At 44.7% G+C, this 18,273-nt stretch overlaps 1 protein-coding gene across 2 annotated transcripts in view; it reads left to right on the top strand.

Annotated features, from left to right (window-relative positions):
• The window catches only part of DISC1 (DISC1 scaffold protein), a 389,098-nt gene that overhangs the window by 163,010 nt on the left and 207,815 nt on the right, over nucleotides 1-18,273 (top strand). For both annotated transcript variants that reach the window (XM_070471094.1, XM_070471092.1), the window contains exons 7-8: nucleotides 6,195-6,249; nucleotides 10,490-10,592. In XM_070471094.1, coding sequence (XP_070327195.1) covers nucleotides 6,195-6,249; nucleotides 10,490-10,592 — 158 coding nt within the window. The remainder of the gene's footprint in view (nucleotides 1-6,194; nucleotides 6,250-10,489; nucleotides 10,593-18,273) is intronic.

The raw sequence follows: 18,273 nt of genomic DNA, 5'->3' as shown, positions 1-18,273 counted from the left end.
ACATGCCTACATGCATGCTAAATTGCTTCAGTCATGTCCAGCTCTTTGTGACCCCATGGACTACAACCCACCAATCTCCTCTGTCCATAGGATTCTCCAGGCAAGAATACTGGAGTGGGTTGCTATGGCCTCCTCCAGGGGATCTTCCCAACCCAGGGATTGAGCTCACGTCTCTTAGGCCTCCTGCATTGGCAGGCGTATTCTTTACCACTAGTGCCACCTGGGAAACCCACCCTTAATCCTCACTTGCACTGGGGCAGTGGAGGGAGTGGAACAGAGAGGGAGCCTCTCACCATCCTGTGGTTTGAGGGCATTCTGATAGAGATGGGGATGTTCCCACAATGCCCCACCTGATCCTTAGAAAGAAGACAAGACTGTGCTCATTCACTCACCACCCACTATGCTCCAGGTATTTCTACATGGAAGAGCCTTGCCCTTGTGGAGCTTTCTTACTAGTGCAAGAAGAAAGCAGATATAAGCAATAAGTAGAAATAAACAGTAAACACAATTAATAAGTAAATCACATAGTAGGTGAGTAGGTAGTGAATGCTATGGGGGAAGACAAAGGACAAGATATAAGTGTGCAGGTTCATAGGCAGCCATCAGTTTGGGCCACCTGGGGGCAGAGTGCTTAGACTGGAGGAGGGACCGGAAGGTGGGGGGGACTGGTCTGGTATGTGTCCTGGAAGGAGAGCATCCAGCCAGAGGGGTCTGCATCAGTGGGGTTGAGGAGCATCAGGAGGCCTCTGTGGCCAGGCAGAGAAAGTGAAGTAGGTTGTTGTAGGAGAGAAGGTCAGAGAGGCTATGGGAGAGGGCCATGCTGGTCCTCATGGATGGGCTTTACCGTGCATTAGAGAATGAGTTTATGGGTTTAACTGCAGTGCCTGAGAAGACTCACTCTGGATATAGGATTAAGAATAGACAGTCAGGGGTGAGGATAAAAGCAGGGGACCAGTTCAAAGCCCATTGCAGCGTTTCAGGGGAGGAACTCCATGGTATGGATCAGTGGTCGCAGCATATTTGGTCCTCTGGCTGGACTCTTCCTTCAAACTGTATCTCATCCTGAGTCACAGAATCCGAATTGCCTGGCTGATAGTCTTCCCTATAAAGGTTTTATTCTGGCCCTTGACTATGTTTTGGCTTGTACTGTGTAGATTAGTTACTGTGAAAAAGTGAAAGTGTGAGTCGCTCAGTCACGTCTGACCCTTTGTGCCTCCAAGGACTGTAGCCCACCAGGCTTCTCTTCCATGGAATTCTCAAGGCAGGAATACTGGAGTGGGAAGCTAGTCACTTCTCCAGGGGATTTAAGGGAGCCCCTTTTCACTCCTAACCTGAAGCTAAGGCATTTGTGTGCTTTTATACTAACCCAAAGGTTTCCTTGGTGGCTCAGATAGTAAAGAATCTGCCTGCAATGCAGGAGACCCAGGTTCAATCCCTGGTTTGGAAAGACCCTGGAGAAGGAAATGGCAACCCACTGCAGTATTCTTGCCTGGAGAATCCCATGGATAGGGGAGTGTGGCGGTCTACAGCCCATGGGGTCGCAAAGGGTCAGACACGACTGTGTGACTACCACGTCCACTTCAAAGGCCCCATAATCAGTTTTTAAAAACTCAAGGACATTGTCACATACAATTTTCTTATAGCCACCTGTCCTTAGAGCCTACACTACAAGGCAAGAATGTTTACAGTCTATTGCTGGAGAGGTTTTCTGTTTCCCCTGGGGTGAGTTGAAAATGGAATCATCTATTAGTCTGAAGCAAGCAGAAGGACCATTGTGACTCTTGTCTGGCAGCTCCCACATGGAGTAGACTTTTTCCCTTGGACCCTGGAGCATGCTGGAATCAAGATTGCCGGGAGAAATATCAATAACCTCACCACCCTTATGGCAGAAAGTGAAGAGAAACTGAAGAGCCTCTTGATGAACGTGAAAGAGGAGAGTGAAAAAGTTGGCTTAAAGCTCAACATTCAGAAAACTAAGATCATGGCATCCGTTCCCTTCACTTCATGGCAAACAGATGGGGAAACAATGGAAACAGAGAGATTTTATTTTCTTGGGTTCCAAAATCACTGCAGGTGGTGACTGCAGCCGTGAAATTAAGATGCCTGCTCCTTGGAAGAAAAGCTGTGACCAACCTAGACAACATTAAAAAGCAGAGACATTACTTTCCCAACAAAGGTCCGCCTAGTCAAGGCTATGGTTTTTCCAGTAGTCGTGTATGGGTGTGAGAACTGAACTCTAAAGAAAGCTGAGCACTGAAGAATTGATGCTTTAGAACTGTTGGAGAAGACTTGAGAGTCCCTTGAACTGCAAGGAGATCTAACCAGTCAAACCTAAAGGAAATCGGTCCTGAATATTCATTGGAAGGACTGATGCTGAAGCTGAAACTCCAATATTTTGGCCACTAATGTGAAGAACTGACTCATTTGAAAAGACCCTGATGCTGGGAAAGATTGCAGGCAGGAGGAGAAGGGGACAACAGAGGATGAGATGGTTGGATGGCATCACCGACTCGATGGACATGAGTTTGAGTAAGCTCCGGGAGTTGGTGATGGACAGGGAAGCCTGGTGCGCTGCAGTCCATGGGGTCACAAAGAGTCAGACACAACTGAGCAACTGAACTGAGCTGAACTGGAGCACCAGTATGTAGGATATTAATAACACATGTGATTAATCATACTATTAAAAATGGAAATTTCACATGAGTTAGTTTGCTATAGCTGCCATGACACGGTCCCACAGCCTGAGGGGCTTAAACACGGTGCTGGAGGCTGGAGGTCTGAGATCGAGGTGTGGGCGGTGCTGCTTCCTCCTAAGGCTGTGAGCCAAGAATCTGTGCCAGGCTTCTCTCCTTGGCTTGAGCATGATTGGCTTGTCTCTGTTTGTGGTCTTCCCTGTGTGTCTCTCTCTCTTGTTTGAATTCCCCTCTTCATAAGGACACCAGTTATACTGGATTAGGGTCACCCTGATGGCCTCGTTTTAAATTGAGCACCTCTATAAAGACACTATCACCAAAAAAGGTACCATTCTGAGGACACTAACATAATGAATTGGTGCTGGGGGCACACACTCAACCCATAACAGACCCCTGTTTACTCAATTTCCTTTCACCACCACCAGTCTCAAGCCCAGCTGCCCCATCGTACTTTCTGTGCAGCATATTCTTCTTAATAGTCTCAACTTTTCTGAGGCTTCATGTGTTGAGGGTGAATTTCAGTCAGATGATTTAAGTACCATTTGTGAGTAGAGGATAATGTCCATTTACAAATAAATGACTTAGTGTTGTAAATTCAGAGCTTTCCTGGTGGCTCCGACCAACCGACCATAAAGAATCTACCTGCAATGCAGGAGACCTGGGTTCAATCCTGGGTCGGGAAGATCCCCTGGAGAAGGAAATGGCAACCCACTCCCGTATTCTGACCTGGGAAATCCCATGGACAGAGGAGCCTGGCGGGCTATAGTCCATGGGGTTGCGAAAGAGTCAGACATGACTGAGCGACTAACACACACACACCTTGTAAACTCAACACCATTCTAAAATAGAATTCTAAAAACCAGTGTATACACTGACAGTATACCTCAAATGATTACTCATCTTCTGGAAGAGGGAGCATAGTTTAGTGGTTAGAAGAACGGACAGCTAAACTGCCTGGGTTGTCATTCTCCCGTTTACCATCTAGCTGACCCTGGGAAAATTTCTGAAATCGCTCCTGGAGTTTTCTTGTCTGAAGATGTAGATAGTATGGTACCTACTTCATAGAGTTATCTGAATTTGAAAGCCTAATCCATGTAAGGAATACAAGACAGAGTGCCTGGTACACAGTAAGAGCTCAATAAATGTTTGACACTATTATTCCTAGAGTGGCTGCTTTTCAGGAAGACACTCGTTTGAGTAAATTAGTCTGGTGTGTTTGTTAAAACATTATGTGCTAATTTGTGGAGACAATGTGTGTTTCCTGGGTACTGCATAATTTGATCTGAGAGAGCAGTTTTATTTGTCATTAATCATATGCAGGCTTCAAAGAAATGTGGGGATTCATTTTAATCACTGAAGTACGTGTAACTCTTATTTATAAACATTTAACTCATCTAAATTGGTGGTTTTCAATTTGTATTCCTGCTCCTGGAATCATGATTTGGGGACTCCTGGAAGATCCCCTGGAGGAGGAATGGCTACCCACTCCAGTATTCTTGCCTGGAGAATCCCATGGACAGAGGAGCCTGGTGGGCCGCAGTCCATGGGGTGGCAGAGCTGGACACGACTGAGTGCATGACACGCATGGGTGATGGTGGTAATATTCAGTATGCGGGGTCTGTGTGACCTCATTTGTACCCCAGGCCAGACATGCCATCTCAGTCAGAATAGACACCCTATTATCTATTGTATATATGACTATTCTGAGTAAAATTTCATTTGAAAGAACTCTACTACTAAAAATAGCTTGAAAATCACTCGCGTGGGGTATAGATGATTTATATTCTTCTGCCCCCTATTGCTTCCATCTGTGTGTACCCCAGGGATGCAACTAATGCTAATATTAGCCTGAGCAAAACATAATTAGGAAGGTAAATCTACTGCAAAAAGTAATATAGCATAAATTAAATAAATTAAATATAAATCAAATCAAATATAAAACAATGCATTCAATTATCTGCCTCACTGCCTCCCTGCTTTAACATCAGTATTTTAGAGGAGACTAATCTTCTTTCTGGGACAGGGCCAAGACTGAGCCAAGACCAATGAATGTGTGAAACCCTGGAAGGATGGTGCTTGACCCGTTGGGCATGAGCTAAAGGCACTGCCATTCTGGTCAGCTAAATTCTGTCTTAATTGTTAATGCATGAACTAGTCTTTGTATGTGGCTGGGAAAACCTATGTATAAGATACTATTATTATTACTTTTAATTAATTTATTTAAAAAAATGAAGTATAGTTGATTTATTATACAATGTGTTAGTTTCAGGTGTACCCCAAAGTGACTCAGTTATGTACGTATATATATGGCTTCCCAGGTGGTACCAGTGGTAAAGAATCCTCCTGCAAACACAGAAGATATAAGAGATGTGGGTTTGATCCTGGGTTGGGAAGATCCCCTGGACTCCAGTATTCTTGCCTGGAGAATCCTGTGGACAGAGGAGCCTGGTGGGCTACAGTCCACGGGGTTGCAAAGGGCCAGATGCGACTGAATGACTTGCACACACATGCACACATATATGTATATTCTTTTTCAAATTCTTTTCCCATATATTGAGATATTGAGTCTAGTTCACTGTGCTATACAGTAGGTCCTTGTTTACCTATTTTATATATACTAGTGTGTATATGTTAATCCCAAATTCATAATTGCCCCTTCCTCCCCATCTTTCTCCGTTGGTTATCATGTGTGTGTGAGCTCAGTCATGTCCGACTCTTTGTGGCTCCTTTGTACTTTTTCTCCCATAGATAGCAGTGATAACAGTGATGGAAGTAAAGCCTGAGAGTTAGTTTCATTCATTCATTTGATCATTCTGTAGATATTGACCGACCCACCTAGAAGCTCCAGGAATTATCTTGAACACCAAGGATACAGAAATGGACACAGGAGGATGCAGGCAGTTGCTCCAATTGTGGAACTCTTATTCCAAAGAGGGGAGAAAGAAATTACATGAGTAAATAAATATGTCAAGATGCATAGTGCTAAGGAGTGAAAAAGAAGCAGGGAAAAGCCTAAAGAGCAGAGAATTCTATTTTAGATACTTTAAATATATGTGTCTTCTCCATGCTGCACCTTCCTGCTCAACCCATAAGATGCTTGGAATATATTGATTGAATTATTAACCCAAACAGATTATATTGGATCACCTGCCTGTGAGACTACCCTGGATAGACCATCTTTCTTGGAAGGTACTTGTAGGAGTGTAATTTAATCTTTTGATGCCAGAAACACATCTGAGTTGTTAACTCTGTCAGTAGATGTGCATTATGGGAATGATAACAGATTTTAATACCAGCCTGGGCAGAGCATAATTAGGGAGGGAAAACTCAGCTTCCTAGAAACATAGTAATTTCAGTCAAATGGAACCAATTTGGCATCTTCCTTCCTACTGTTCTTCTTCAGCCGTTGGGCTGATGGAAGTTTCACTGTTTTGCCATCTTGTGACATGTGGTAGGACTGAGCTTTTACCAAGACCAACGACCTCTTTTCAATTCTTCTAGCCTCCAGGAAAGGATAAAGTCCCTCAGCTTGTCACTTAAAGAAATCACTGCTAAGGTAAGTACCTTTCTATGCCCACTTTCTAAAGACGTTGCTGAAGTTTTCTTTCGATGTAATTTCATGTCACAGATCACCTGGGCTCTGGACAAAATATAGCCTTGGCAAAACCATTCTACAGGCTAAGTGATGGGCCAGCCAATGAGCCAGGGCCAAGGGCTGCTCCTCTGGTGGATGTTCTGACTGCGGTCCCTAGGCATCGATGGGCTTGGCCTCCGGGAAAGGAAACATGATTACTGCTGTGCACAATCAAATGTCTTTGCTTAAAAAGGCTTCTAGGATGGGTGTAATCTGAGAAGTTGATTACATTCCCTTCCAGAAGGGCTGGGTTCAGGTTTTTCACAAACAAATGGAAATGGTACAGTAGGTACTTGCTTTTTTTGTTTTGTTTTGTTTTTTAAAGTTAAGTTGATTTCAAAATCATTTTGCCTATCTTACCTGCCATTTATACTTCATATCAGGACCTTGGTTTGCATAGAGATAGAGGACCCAACATTATTCCCTGGGAGCCACACAGTCAATTCACTTAAATAGTCAGTGTGTGGTCAGTGAGGATAACCACAGTTACGAAACAAAACCCTCCTCCAGAGAGATAGTTACTCTCCACTGAGTTATTGACAAACTCTGAAGCAGGATCAATTACCCTGTGAATTATTATTAGAGGGGAGGCAGGCAGAGAACTAGGTCTGAATCATTAATGATTTGTGTTGGGTCTGGGAACCAGGGTGGGTATAAGATGGCTGAAATACACAAAGGGCAGGATTCTGAGCAGAGAGCAAAGCAGCCAAGAGCCCTCTGGCCTGGAGGGAAGACCTTGTTCTCCGTCTCCGGCGAAGAGAGCAGGAAGACCTGCGGGGGTGTGGAGACCCCAGCAGAGCCAAGAAGGTGGGTGTATTCTTGGCAAAAAATGTCCACAGTGGCTCTGGTCCTTTTCCTGGTTTCTGTGTCTAGTTCACTTTTGAAAAAAACTTTATATGATTTTGCTAAAGACCACACAGCAGCAGTTTGATGGGCAGTTCTGCCCCGCATCGAAAGAGAGCCTCCTGTGAGGACTGAGCCTTGGACCCCAGAACGCTTGATGCCCACCTGCCCTGCCTTCCCAAAGATCCACCCCAGAATGCTCACCCAGAGCAGAAGGGCAGGAGGAGACTCAGGCAGCCGGCAGGGGACCTGAAGCCACATGCAGAACTTGGGAAAGGGCTTTATTTCAGGCTCCCAGGCTGAGTGTGGCTGGCACCTTGTCCCCGGCCCAACTGGGTCAAGGGCACTGGCTTGGTTTACCAGTTTTGTTATAGGAAGCAAGAGCGGATGCTAGACAGCACACCTGGATTTCTGCCTTATCAGTGACGGTGATGTCCCCATTGACAGTCCTGTCCATCCACTTCTGTGACCCCCAGTGGAGCCACTGGGACAGTGAGGTGGGGCCAAAGCTTCCTGACTGGGGAGGCGGTCGAAGTACCTCGTACTTCCTGCTAGAAATTATGCCATTTTAAGTACGTCCTAATTTCTGTGTAGAATTAAAGCATGGAAGGACTCTTGGGTTTGGGTTTATTGAGCATCAGATAAACACATACTGTGTGTGTAACACGGATGAGTCTGGATCCCAACAGGGAGGATGTAGATGTGCATAATCTGTAACACAGATGGTGTTTGTATGTGTGTGTTTTCTATGACATCTTATATCACACACACACACACGTACACACGTACACACGACACTGGGATTTGTTGATCGTCTCCAGCTGCTATGATTTGCCCAAATGCCAAAAGTCTTTCGCTTTGTTTGTATCTTTTCTCTAAAACATTTACAAAAAAAATTACAATTCCCTTGCTTTTCCATAAAATTAACGAATGCATGCCTATGATTTTAAAATGGAAATGGAAAAGCTCCATTTGATAATGGGTTCCTTAGGGTCTAATTTTATTTGGAAATAAAAAAGGAGATGCAGATTTTCTGGGGCATGCATGCCTGCAGGCATGTGTGTTTGTGTATATAGGTGGGTGTGTACATGTGCACATACATGAATGTGTGTGTGTATGAGGGCCATATATTAGTCTATAGAGAATTAAAACTACTCAGTCACACGCAACAACTTTCTGTCTACTCTGAGCTTGATTGACTGGTGACCTTGAAGTCAAAGTCACAGCTTGGCCCACTTTTCTTTCTTCAGTGTGTTAGACACAATAATCTGATATTCTTTCAACTCCTTCCTCAAAGAGAGCTGGCACCTGCCTTCCACTCATTACATTTTTTGACTCTTATGGGTTACCCAAACCAAAGGTAATTAGGGGATAAATGAGATGGAAGAAAGTGTTGGAAATAAATGGGGTATCCGGAGGTTGGTAGATATTAGATTACATTCAGCAGTGCCGGAAAGAATGTACACTGCAATTTAATAAGAAGATTTAGAGGTTGTTTCATATTAATAGTGACAGCTCGCTCAATAAAAGAGAAACTGACCCAATTATGGTTAAAAGAGACTGTGAGCTAAAATAAGAAATACTGGACGTACTTGGGTGAGATGCAGCAATCATGACTGGGGTAATCGAGTTGACAGAAATGTCCTGGGACCTCTGGTGACATGCTTTCAACCAAGGGGAGAGGGCGTTCCTGTCATCAGCATGGAGTCTATGAGACAGTGCTTGGGCGGATGTCAGAGCAACTTACTTTAACTCCTGGTCCTGACACTGATGAATCTCAGGACCGTTGAGAGGGTGTCTCCAAGTTGATGGCTTTGAACAGTGGTTTCTCAGCTCTGCTGGTGTGAGCTTTGGGGTAGAAGCCTTTACACTGTCCCTTCATCCAGAGATTTTTATAAAGAGGTTTGGGAGATTACAGCTGCTTAATAGAAAGGAACATGCTGAAGGCCATGGGGGCAAGGGTGTACTATTTTAGACGGGGTGGGTGAGGTTTGTGTTGATTTTAGAAAGAATCTCTGTTGAAGTCTGAGATCAGCAAAGCACTTCAAGGTGATAATATCTAGCATGAGCTGGAAACTTCTGGGGAGATTCAATTTTATATTTTCTCTGGGCTCTGTGAACCCACCTGGGTTTTTATTTCTTGAATGGAATGTTAGGTTTTTGGCAAGAAAAGCGGGGTGCTTCTAAGTAACATCCTTTGTGGATCCCCCAGATGTCTTCACATATGTATTCATTGTTATTCAGCCATGCTCTGTGCTTTTGTTGAACTGGAGGTTTTTTAGGTAGTTCATTAATCTCAGTATAGATAGCAGTTGAATACAAGGTTTTTGCTTTAAATAAAAGAAACAAAATGTTGTATTTTAGTTTCAACAAATACAAAATAGCCTAAGAAATCTGGAAAAACAAAGTGAGATTTAAGATTTTTGCTATTTTTTAAAGATCAAGAAAGATGTAGGAAGTGAAATGCTAAAACCTGCAAACTTTCCTGAGATCTACTTGTCTATTTTTCAAATCTGCCTTTGATCGCAACGTCTGTGCACCGTTTTTTCCTGCCTACTGTGTGCCAGACACAGAATGAAATCCCTGCTCCCATAGCGTGTGTGGTCCCCAGAGATACAAGAGGAAAATGAAGGGAGAATGACGGAGTGTCAGCTGGACAGGGCGCTACCGACAGACACCCCGCAGGGGCAGGCGGCTGGGGAGGGAGGGCCAAGTGGTGGTGCTGTTCTGTGGGTGAGCCACACGGCCCTCCTTCCCAAGGCAGAGCCCTGTGGGCTGTGCCCCCAGGGGCCAGCGGAGCCACTCGAGGCCGGTGTCAGCGCGCAGAGGCCTGGGGAGGGGCAGGCAGAGGGCTCCGCTTACATGCTGGTGGCTGTGTCCGGTTGTGGGAGCTCATCTGTTTCTTCCTTCCCTCCCCCTCCTCCCTCCCTCCTCCCTCCTTCCCCTCCTCCCTCCTCCTCCTTCTCCTCTTCCCTCCCTCCCCCTCCTCCCTCCCTCCTCCCCCCTTCCCTCCCTCCTCCTCCTCCTTCCTCCTCCTCCTTCCTCCTCCTCCCTCCTCCTCCTTCTCCTCTTCCCTCCCTCCTCCTCCTCCTTCCCCTCCTCCCTCCTCCCTCCTCTCTCCTCCCTGCCTCCTTCCCTTCCTCTCTTCTTCCTTCCGTCCTTCCTTCCTTTATGCATTGCTTGTTTTTTAAGAACTCTCCTGCAGTTATTCTGTATCGCCCCTTTGCTGCTTAGAAACCCAGGAATCTGGCTGGTGCCCTGTCGCCCTCTCATCTCTGCCTGAGTAAATGGTGGTTCATGGCTGTCTCTCTCCTTCTAGGTGTGTATGAGTGAAAGACTCTGCAGTGCCCTGAGAAAGAAGGTTAACGATATTGAAACCCAACTGCCAGCGTTGTTTGAAGCCAAAATGCTTGCCATCTCAGGTACCTGGGGACAGAGGGGACATGGAGACAGGTGGAGTGAGTGATGACAAGCGCCACACCCCTGTCTTGTTCTGGATTAAGTCTACCTGTACCTGAATGTTGTGTAGCATTCTATCTGTCACTTGACAACTCAGAGCCTTTGCGGGGAGTCTCACTGAAACTCATGTAATAGATGGGCAGCATGGCTTCTCTATAAGGGATGGGTTGTTAGTTTTTATTTGTTAAGCTGGGTCCAACTCTTGTGACCCCATAGACTGTAGCCTGCCAGGCTCCTCTGTCCATGGGATTCTCCAGGCAAGAAGACTGGAGTGGGTTACCATTTCTTTCTCCAGAGGATCTTCCCAACCCAGGGATTGAACCAGCATCTCCTGCATTGCAGGCGGAGTTTTTACCACTGACCCAGGGTAGTCCTATAAGGGATGGGTAAGACTCTTAAAAATGCACAAGCACACATTATATAAAATAGCTATTTGTGTAGTTTGCATTACCAGTTTCTGTTCAAGAGTTTAGAGACTAGATGTAATCTGGATGCCATGTAATCCTAGTCAGGGTTTCTATAGATTTATGTATCTGGAGATGCTCAGTGAGGGTGTGATCAACCACTTGCTATGGGGGAAAGAGTGGTAACAGGAGACAAATTGATGTACTCAGAGCAACAACCTAGTCATAGATAAGAGATTTTTGGAGGATTTTCAGTGGATCATTATCCTTCCTTAATTTGGTAGTTATAAAGGGATATACTTTTCCATTAATCAGTAGGCTGAAAACACGAGTCTCTGAAAATAGGATCTTACTCTCTCATTTGAACAGTACTTAGAGAAAAGGTTTATTTATTTACTGGCTGTGGTGGGTCTTTGTTGCTGTACCTGGGCTTTCTCTAGTTGCTGGGCAGGTTTCTCGTTGTGGTGGCTTCTTATTGTGGATCATGGGCTTGGTACTTCTAGCCATGGCCTTAGTTGCCCTGAGGCATGTGGAATCTTCCCCAACAAGGGATCAAGCCAGTGTTCCCTGCATTCTTAGCCAATGGACCACCAGGGAAGCCTCTGAACAGTGCTTTTGAACATTCCTCTGCACTTGTTATTTTACTTTCACATCAGCTCTATCAGGTAGGAGGGAGAAACACTGTGATCCCGAGGAACAGAGGGAGAGATTGAGGCCCTGGAATGTGCCTTGTGGTTAAGTTCACTCCATTAACTGAGTGGGACTAGATCAGGGCTAGTGTCCAGGCGTGATGTATGGATTTTTAACCCAGTTATGTAATGACAGCCTGTTTTATAAGTTGAATGAATCCATAGCTCATCAGCTCCAGAAGAATCATAAAAATTTAATGAAAAGGTATAATAATTACATGTATGGGTTTTAAATGGCATTTTAAGAAGGAATACAATAATTGGCAGCTTCTGCTCTTCAGATCATTAAACAACTAATGTTGGCAGCTAACGAGCAATTTGGTGCCTGGCGCAGTCACGCGTGTTATTTACAACCCGTACAACACGTGGACGCACATGTGGGGCTCGGCTCTCAACAGCTTCACATTCCATTTCCTTCGAATTATGGCCCCATTTGCTAAGAGGAAAAAAGATTGAATACAATCTTGCTTCTGAGTTAGGGTTTTTGCCTTTCTTAATCAATGTATCTTTCTCAGGAATACAGGTGGATGTGTCTCTATTAAGCCCAAGGGAGGAGATGCATCATTTGGGCAACAGAGAAACCCTCTCTCAAATGTGAATTATCTCGTTTAGGATCCGGCGAAAATTTTTAAGATGGTATCTTGCACAGAGGGCCTGAGTTTTCTGTGTAGTTTTTAGATCAGCTGAGAAATTGGTGAGACCTGATTGGATGAGGGATCCCCCGAGTTAGCTGGGGTGGGAACACACTCCCCACATCCTATTTCCTGGACACTCCTGAGCCCCTTGGTGAACAGCCCTTTCAGTCCATGGACTGCCCTGTGAGTTAGGTTGGTGACAGATGGTCATCATTAACTTCCGTGGTGATATTGGTTTAGTCACTAAGTCCCACTCTTTGCAACCCTGTGGACTTAGCCCACCATGCTCCTCTGTCCATGGGACTTTCCCAGCAAGAATCCTGGCATGAATTGCCATTTCCTCTGGGGATCTTCCTGATCGAGGGATCAAACCCACGTCTCTTGTATCTCCTGTGTACCGCTGAGCCACCAGGAAAGCCCCTTAGCTCTGTGCATAATGCAATTTCCATTTCCTTTTGAGCTGTGCCCCACAGCAGGGAGAGTTGAGGAGGGAAGAGGTACTCTCCTTAGGATGCTGGCGGGTCTGTTTTTATATCATCAGAATAGCAAACCCTCACTCCGTTAGACAAAAGCACAAACATCTCCGAGAGAGGCCTCTCTCTATTTTAGGACCTCTGTGAGGATACTGGGACAATGCTCAGAGGTTCTTAGAAGCCCTACTGAATGAGAGGACCTTGTGGGATACCCTTAGGTTCTTAGAGGGCCTTTCGTCTGTCTGAAAGCTTCTAGATCTCCCATCCTGGTTTTGATCAATGGACTGAGGGTTTCTCTTGATTTAAGAATCATCTGCTCTCTGCAGAGAGGGGGAATAATAAGAATACATTGGTTGGATACAATGTGTCTAAATGGCAGCCTGAAGTCTTTCTTGTTTTCTATGCGTGTGAGCTTGCTCAGGCGCTCAGTTGTGTCCCACTCGTTGCAATCCCAGGACTGTAGCCTGCCAGGCTTCTCTGTCCATGAGATATCCTAGGCAAGAATACCGGACTGGGTTGCCATTTCCTTCCTCAAGGGATCTTCCTGATCCAGGGATTGAACCTGCATCTCCTGTATTGGCAGGCGGATCCTTTACCACTTGTGATTTCGAGGGAAATAGGAACATTCTTAGAAATAAAATTAGATTTTCTAGGTAAATACAAAATATTTGCTTCTCTCTAAAAAAGTTTATGGTTTTGATCAATAGCTAGGGGATCTGATAGACTCAGTAAAGATTTTTCAAAGATGATGTTTATCCAAGGTGGAAATAGAGACCTACCAAGTGAGAAGAAGGAAAGGGTATTGTTCAGACCTTAATAGCAAGGGAGTCAATCACCATCGCTTTTGTTGTGGCAGAAACTCCAAGGCAGACAGAGGAATGGGAAAGTTTTGCAGTGGAAAAAAAAGGAGGTTCCAGTAATTACTGGAAGCTGTTGGCCTTGGGGAAGCTAGGGGTGAGGTAACTAAAGCGCATAGTGTGATTGCTTAGGGGAGCATATTTGGCTTTCTCTGATTGGTCCTAAGCTGAAAGCGGGGACAAAGGTTAGGGAAGCTGTTATTAATCAAGCGCTGGCTATTTGGGGCCAGTTGTTACAGAAGCTGTTGTGTAGCTTCCTGGACTGTGGTTAGAGAAAGCGTCTGACTGCCTACAGGCCTGACTCACAGCTGGCTGGCCTCCTATGCTGGCTTCTGTGCATAGGGTGTGTTTCCTCGGCACTTTGCTACAGGCTGGGGTTCTGTTCTGCATATGATCTGGCCACTGTCTGTCTGTATACTTTGCCTCTCTCCAGGCAGCTCATTTTCTCAGTCTAGTTGAAGCAGTCTATGTTTTATGTATTAATAAAATCCTGTGTTACAGCATTCTGTTCCCCTCATCTTCTCTATGCAGTGTGGCCATTTCCAAAATGTTTGATGTGCAGAACCAGTCCCAGAACTCAGCTCACAGAAGATGCTTTTCAGTGTCTCAGGAAATCATGGTGACTGGAAGAAAGAAACAAAACCAGCAGAAAATAGCAGATTCTAGCTGAAGGAGCTACCATGGATAGGGGGATGGGTGCAGTTGGTTGGTGCTTGATTGTGACCTTGACATTGCCAAGGGCAGTGCCTAGAAGGCAGAGGGTGTGGACTTGAACTTGGAATTCCTCAAAAGATCTGGTGTCATACCAGAGAAGAGATGCAGGATTTTATTAGTTAGGGGTTTATGTTCAACACTGGCTTTATTTCTTTTTCCCTAGTCAAGTATAGCTCAAATTTGGGTAGGTAGAAGAGGATGGGAAGACAGGGAACCCTGGTACACTGCAGTCCATGGGGTCACAAAGAGTCGGACACAATTGAATGACTGAACTGAACTGAACTGAAGAGGATAATTTTAGGAGAATCATCACAAGTGGAAACAGATTTGGCCCAGCGAGCACCATGCGTGTGCATGTCCCTGGGGGCAGACGTCATTGTGAGGCCCGGGGACTGACCAAGTGAAACGGCCCCTCTGAGCACAGGATTCAACCTGTCTTCTTGTGGTTCCCTCCCTTTATGAATGATTTGTGGTCGTGTGTTTACTAAGTCCCTTACTGAACTGTATTTGGTAGAATGAGCACCTACCGTGAGGTTGGAAGAACCAAGTTCAAGTTCAGTGATCTAATGTGACATCTTCAAATTCCAAAGCTTTGTGATGTTGGGAGAGTCACTCTCTGGGTCTCCGTTTCTTCAACTAGAAACCAAAGACAATTGTTATAAGAACCCCTTCCTGGGTTTTTGGGATGACTAAAGGAGAATTTATCCATGAACTCTGAGGTCTACAAGACTCAAGTAATGACCTCAGAAAGTGACTTGCAGATATCATGAAGCAGAGAAGGGTAAATATTTGAATTCAGAGACACTCAGGATGTAGTTAGAGAGAACAGAATGGATGACATCAGTTTCAGCTTTGGCATACACCTAGAAGTTTTTAGTTGTGTTATTTGTAGAATAAAATATTTTGACAGGTGCTTTAAAAAAACCTACTTGAAGGCCCATGTGCAGTTCCCTTGCTGCAGAGCAGGTGGGCATGTATACAACTTGATGCCAAGGCAGATATGCACCCCTAATATTCTGGGGCTTTCCCCGTGGCTCAGTGGTAAAAGAACCCACCTGCAGTGCAGGAGATGCAGGCGATCCAGGTTCGATACCTGGGTGGGGAAAATCCCCTGGAGGAGAGCATGGCAACCCCTTCCAGTATCCTTGGCTGAACAATCCCATGGACAGAGAACCCTGGTGGGCTACAGGCCATGGGGTTGCAAAGAGTCATACACAGCTGAAACGATTGATCACATAGCACACAGATTCCCTTTGGCTTTAGGGAAGGCCCATCAGGGTGATGGAGACTGGGATCACTGGGTCGCTTATGGAACTTCTTTCAAGGATCAACATTTCTTTTTTTCAATTTTCATCCAAAAACTCTGGCCAGTTTCAGCAATCAGGGAGGGCTGCCTCAAGCCAGATTCACCTCCTGGGCTTGGATCTGAGGCCAAAATGCTTATGAAATATTAACCAAGGGCACTGTCGTGCTTTCTCACAGCATGGGTTTTGATATTGACTGTCTCTTTGGGAATTCACACTCATTCTGTGTATATAAAACTTGCACATCACTCTGCATTTTCCCAAGCCATACCCCTTCAGATCAAGGAAGGTTCCTAATTAGTGATTGCTCTCATGTTTTATTAAGGCCTTGGTCTCTAGAGCTGGTGATGAGTTGCAGGAGGTCCTGATGATGTATTTCCAGGACACCTTGCATACTGGCACTCACTTCATCTCTGTAGTCTCTTCTTGTTTGTTTTGAGAGGTCTTCTCTCTGAACTATTCTCAGGAGGAAGTTTCACACTTGGCACCTTCAGCCTGGAGTCTCTGGGGACCAGCTGGTGCTTACCCCACATTTTATTAACTCTGTAGACTTGAGAATATGACGCAACGGGACAAGAGTGAGGGTGAGGGTTAGGTCTGGGGTGTTGGTGGGGGCTCCCTCAGCCCAGGCTGAGAAGGGAACTTGAAGGCCCCGCATGTGCTGGGACTGCATTGTTCATCGGCAACCACACCTCTGAGGCAGGTCCTTTGGCTTCTTTGGGGCTCCTCATGGGGGGTTTCACCAGCAGTGGCCCTCACTGGTCATTTTTCAGATAGAAGTCATGGATCCAGAAAAGTTTTAACTGTGTTTCCATTTACAACCCAAAGCTTGTGGAGTCCAGCCTGCTCTCCTTATCAGGACTTTGTTTTTCCTAAGTGCTCTGAACCCACTGGCCTGACATTTGGGGCCTCCACCAACTTCTTGACTGCTCTAGGCTCCACCTCAGTCATGCACCTCCCGCCAAAGATGAGGCTGTTTGCTTAACCAGGTTCCCATTTCCTCTTTAGAAACCTTACATTCTTTCCCGGAGAACCTGCCTCCATTTCCCTTTCTGTAGTTATCTCCCTTCCATGAACCCTCCTAGTGAATATTTGCCTTTTTTTTTTTTTTTTTTTTTACCATACATCTTGTCCCCCCTCCCCCTCTTTTTTTTTTTTTTTTTTTGATATGGACCACTTTTAAAGTCTTTCTTGAATTTGTTACGGTATTGCTTCTTCTGTTTGTTTTGTTTTTTTAATGTTTTGGTTTTTCAGTCATGAGGCATGTGGGCTCTTAACTCCCCACCAGGGATTAAACCCGCACTGTCTGCATTGGAAGGCAAAGCTTCAACCACTGGACCACCAGGGAAGTCCCCATTTTATCCCCTTTATTCAAGATAATTTCCTGGAGAGCAGGGACTGTGCCTTGTTCTTTTCTGTATTTGCCCACACAGTGATAGACAATAAATAGTCTCAAAAGATATTTATCTAGTCATGGAATTGGTAACTGGATTTCAGTAACAGAAATGATATTTTTTGGGTATTCAGAATGCCCTAACATGGAAAAAATTTTTGTAACCTTTTCTATATTTATACAATATTGAAATCTGCCTATTAAATAATCAGAATGAAGAAATAAATAGCACAGTCTATTATTCTGGAGACTTCTGGAGTTATATTTGAGTTGGAAACTTGCCCTGCATTTTACTGCTATGGAACCTTCAGCAAGATATATAATTCTCTAGATTTCAGTTTTCTCCACTGTAAAGCAGAGATAACAACATGTAATTTAGTGAACATAAAATGAGCCATTATTTTATATAGTACTAAGAAAGAAAAATTGCTGTCAATTAAACAATGATGCAATGCTTTCTGTGGCTTAGACTTTTTATTTTATACTTATTGAAATAGTTCTTTTAGATGTACTTAAGCTTTTGAAAAGTCACATATCACGCTTTAAAAAGAAAAATATAAGGGCAATGAATTGGTTAAGGTTTTTCTAAAATGTTTCATGTTCAGACTTAGTGTCCTGATACACAGTTTGACTCAAGTCAAGACTCCTGTTTCTCCACACATTATCATCCTCCGCATCAGTGTGGCTATTGGTAATGTAACTTTCTTCCTCCAAGAGTGATCTAATTTCTATATAGGATTTTCTGCCAAGCTGCTTACACTATTCTTCAAGTTTTAAATGCTGGTGCTTTCCTGATCTTACAAATCTATGTCAACAGTTAGGACTCAAATGGTCCTTGATGTGAGAGGTGGACCATAAAGAAGGCTTAGCGCCAAAAAATTGATGCTTTTGAACTGTGGTGTGCGATAAGAGTCTTGAGAATCCCTTGGACTGCAAGGCAATCAAACTAGTCAGTCCTAAAGGAAATCAACCCTGAATATTCATTGGAAGGGCTAAAGCTGAAGCGTCAACATTTTGACCACTTTATGCTAAGAGCCGACTCATTGGAAAAGACCCTGATTTTGGGAAAGATTGAGGGCAGGAGGAGAGGGGATGGCAGAGAATGAGATGGTTAGAAAGTATCACCAACTCAGTGGATGTTAATTTGAGCAAACTCCATGTGATAGTGGAGGGCA

This window comes from Odocoileus virginianus, chromosome 7 (assembly GCF_023699985.2).
Source record: "Odocoileus virginianus isolate 20LAN1187 ecotype Illinois chromosome 7, Ovbor_1.2, whole genome shotgun sequence".
Lineage (NCBI taxonomy): Eukaryota > Metazoa > Chordata > Mammalia > Artiodactyla > Cervidae > Odocoileus > Odocoileus virginianus.
This window is presented reverse-complemented; position numbering and strand designations above follow the sequence as displayed.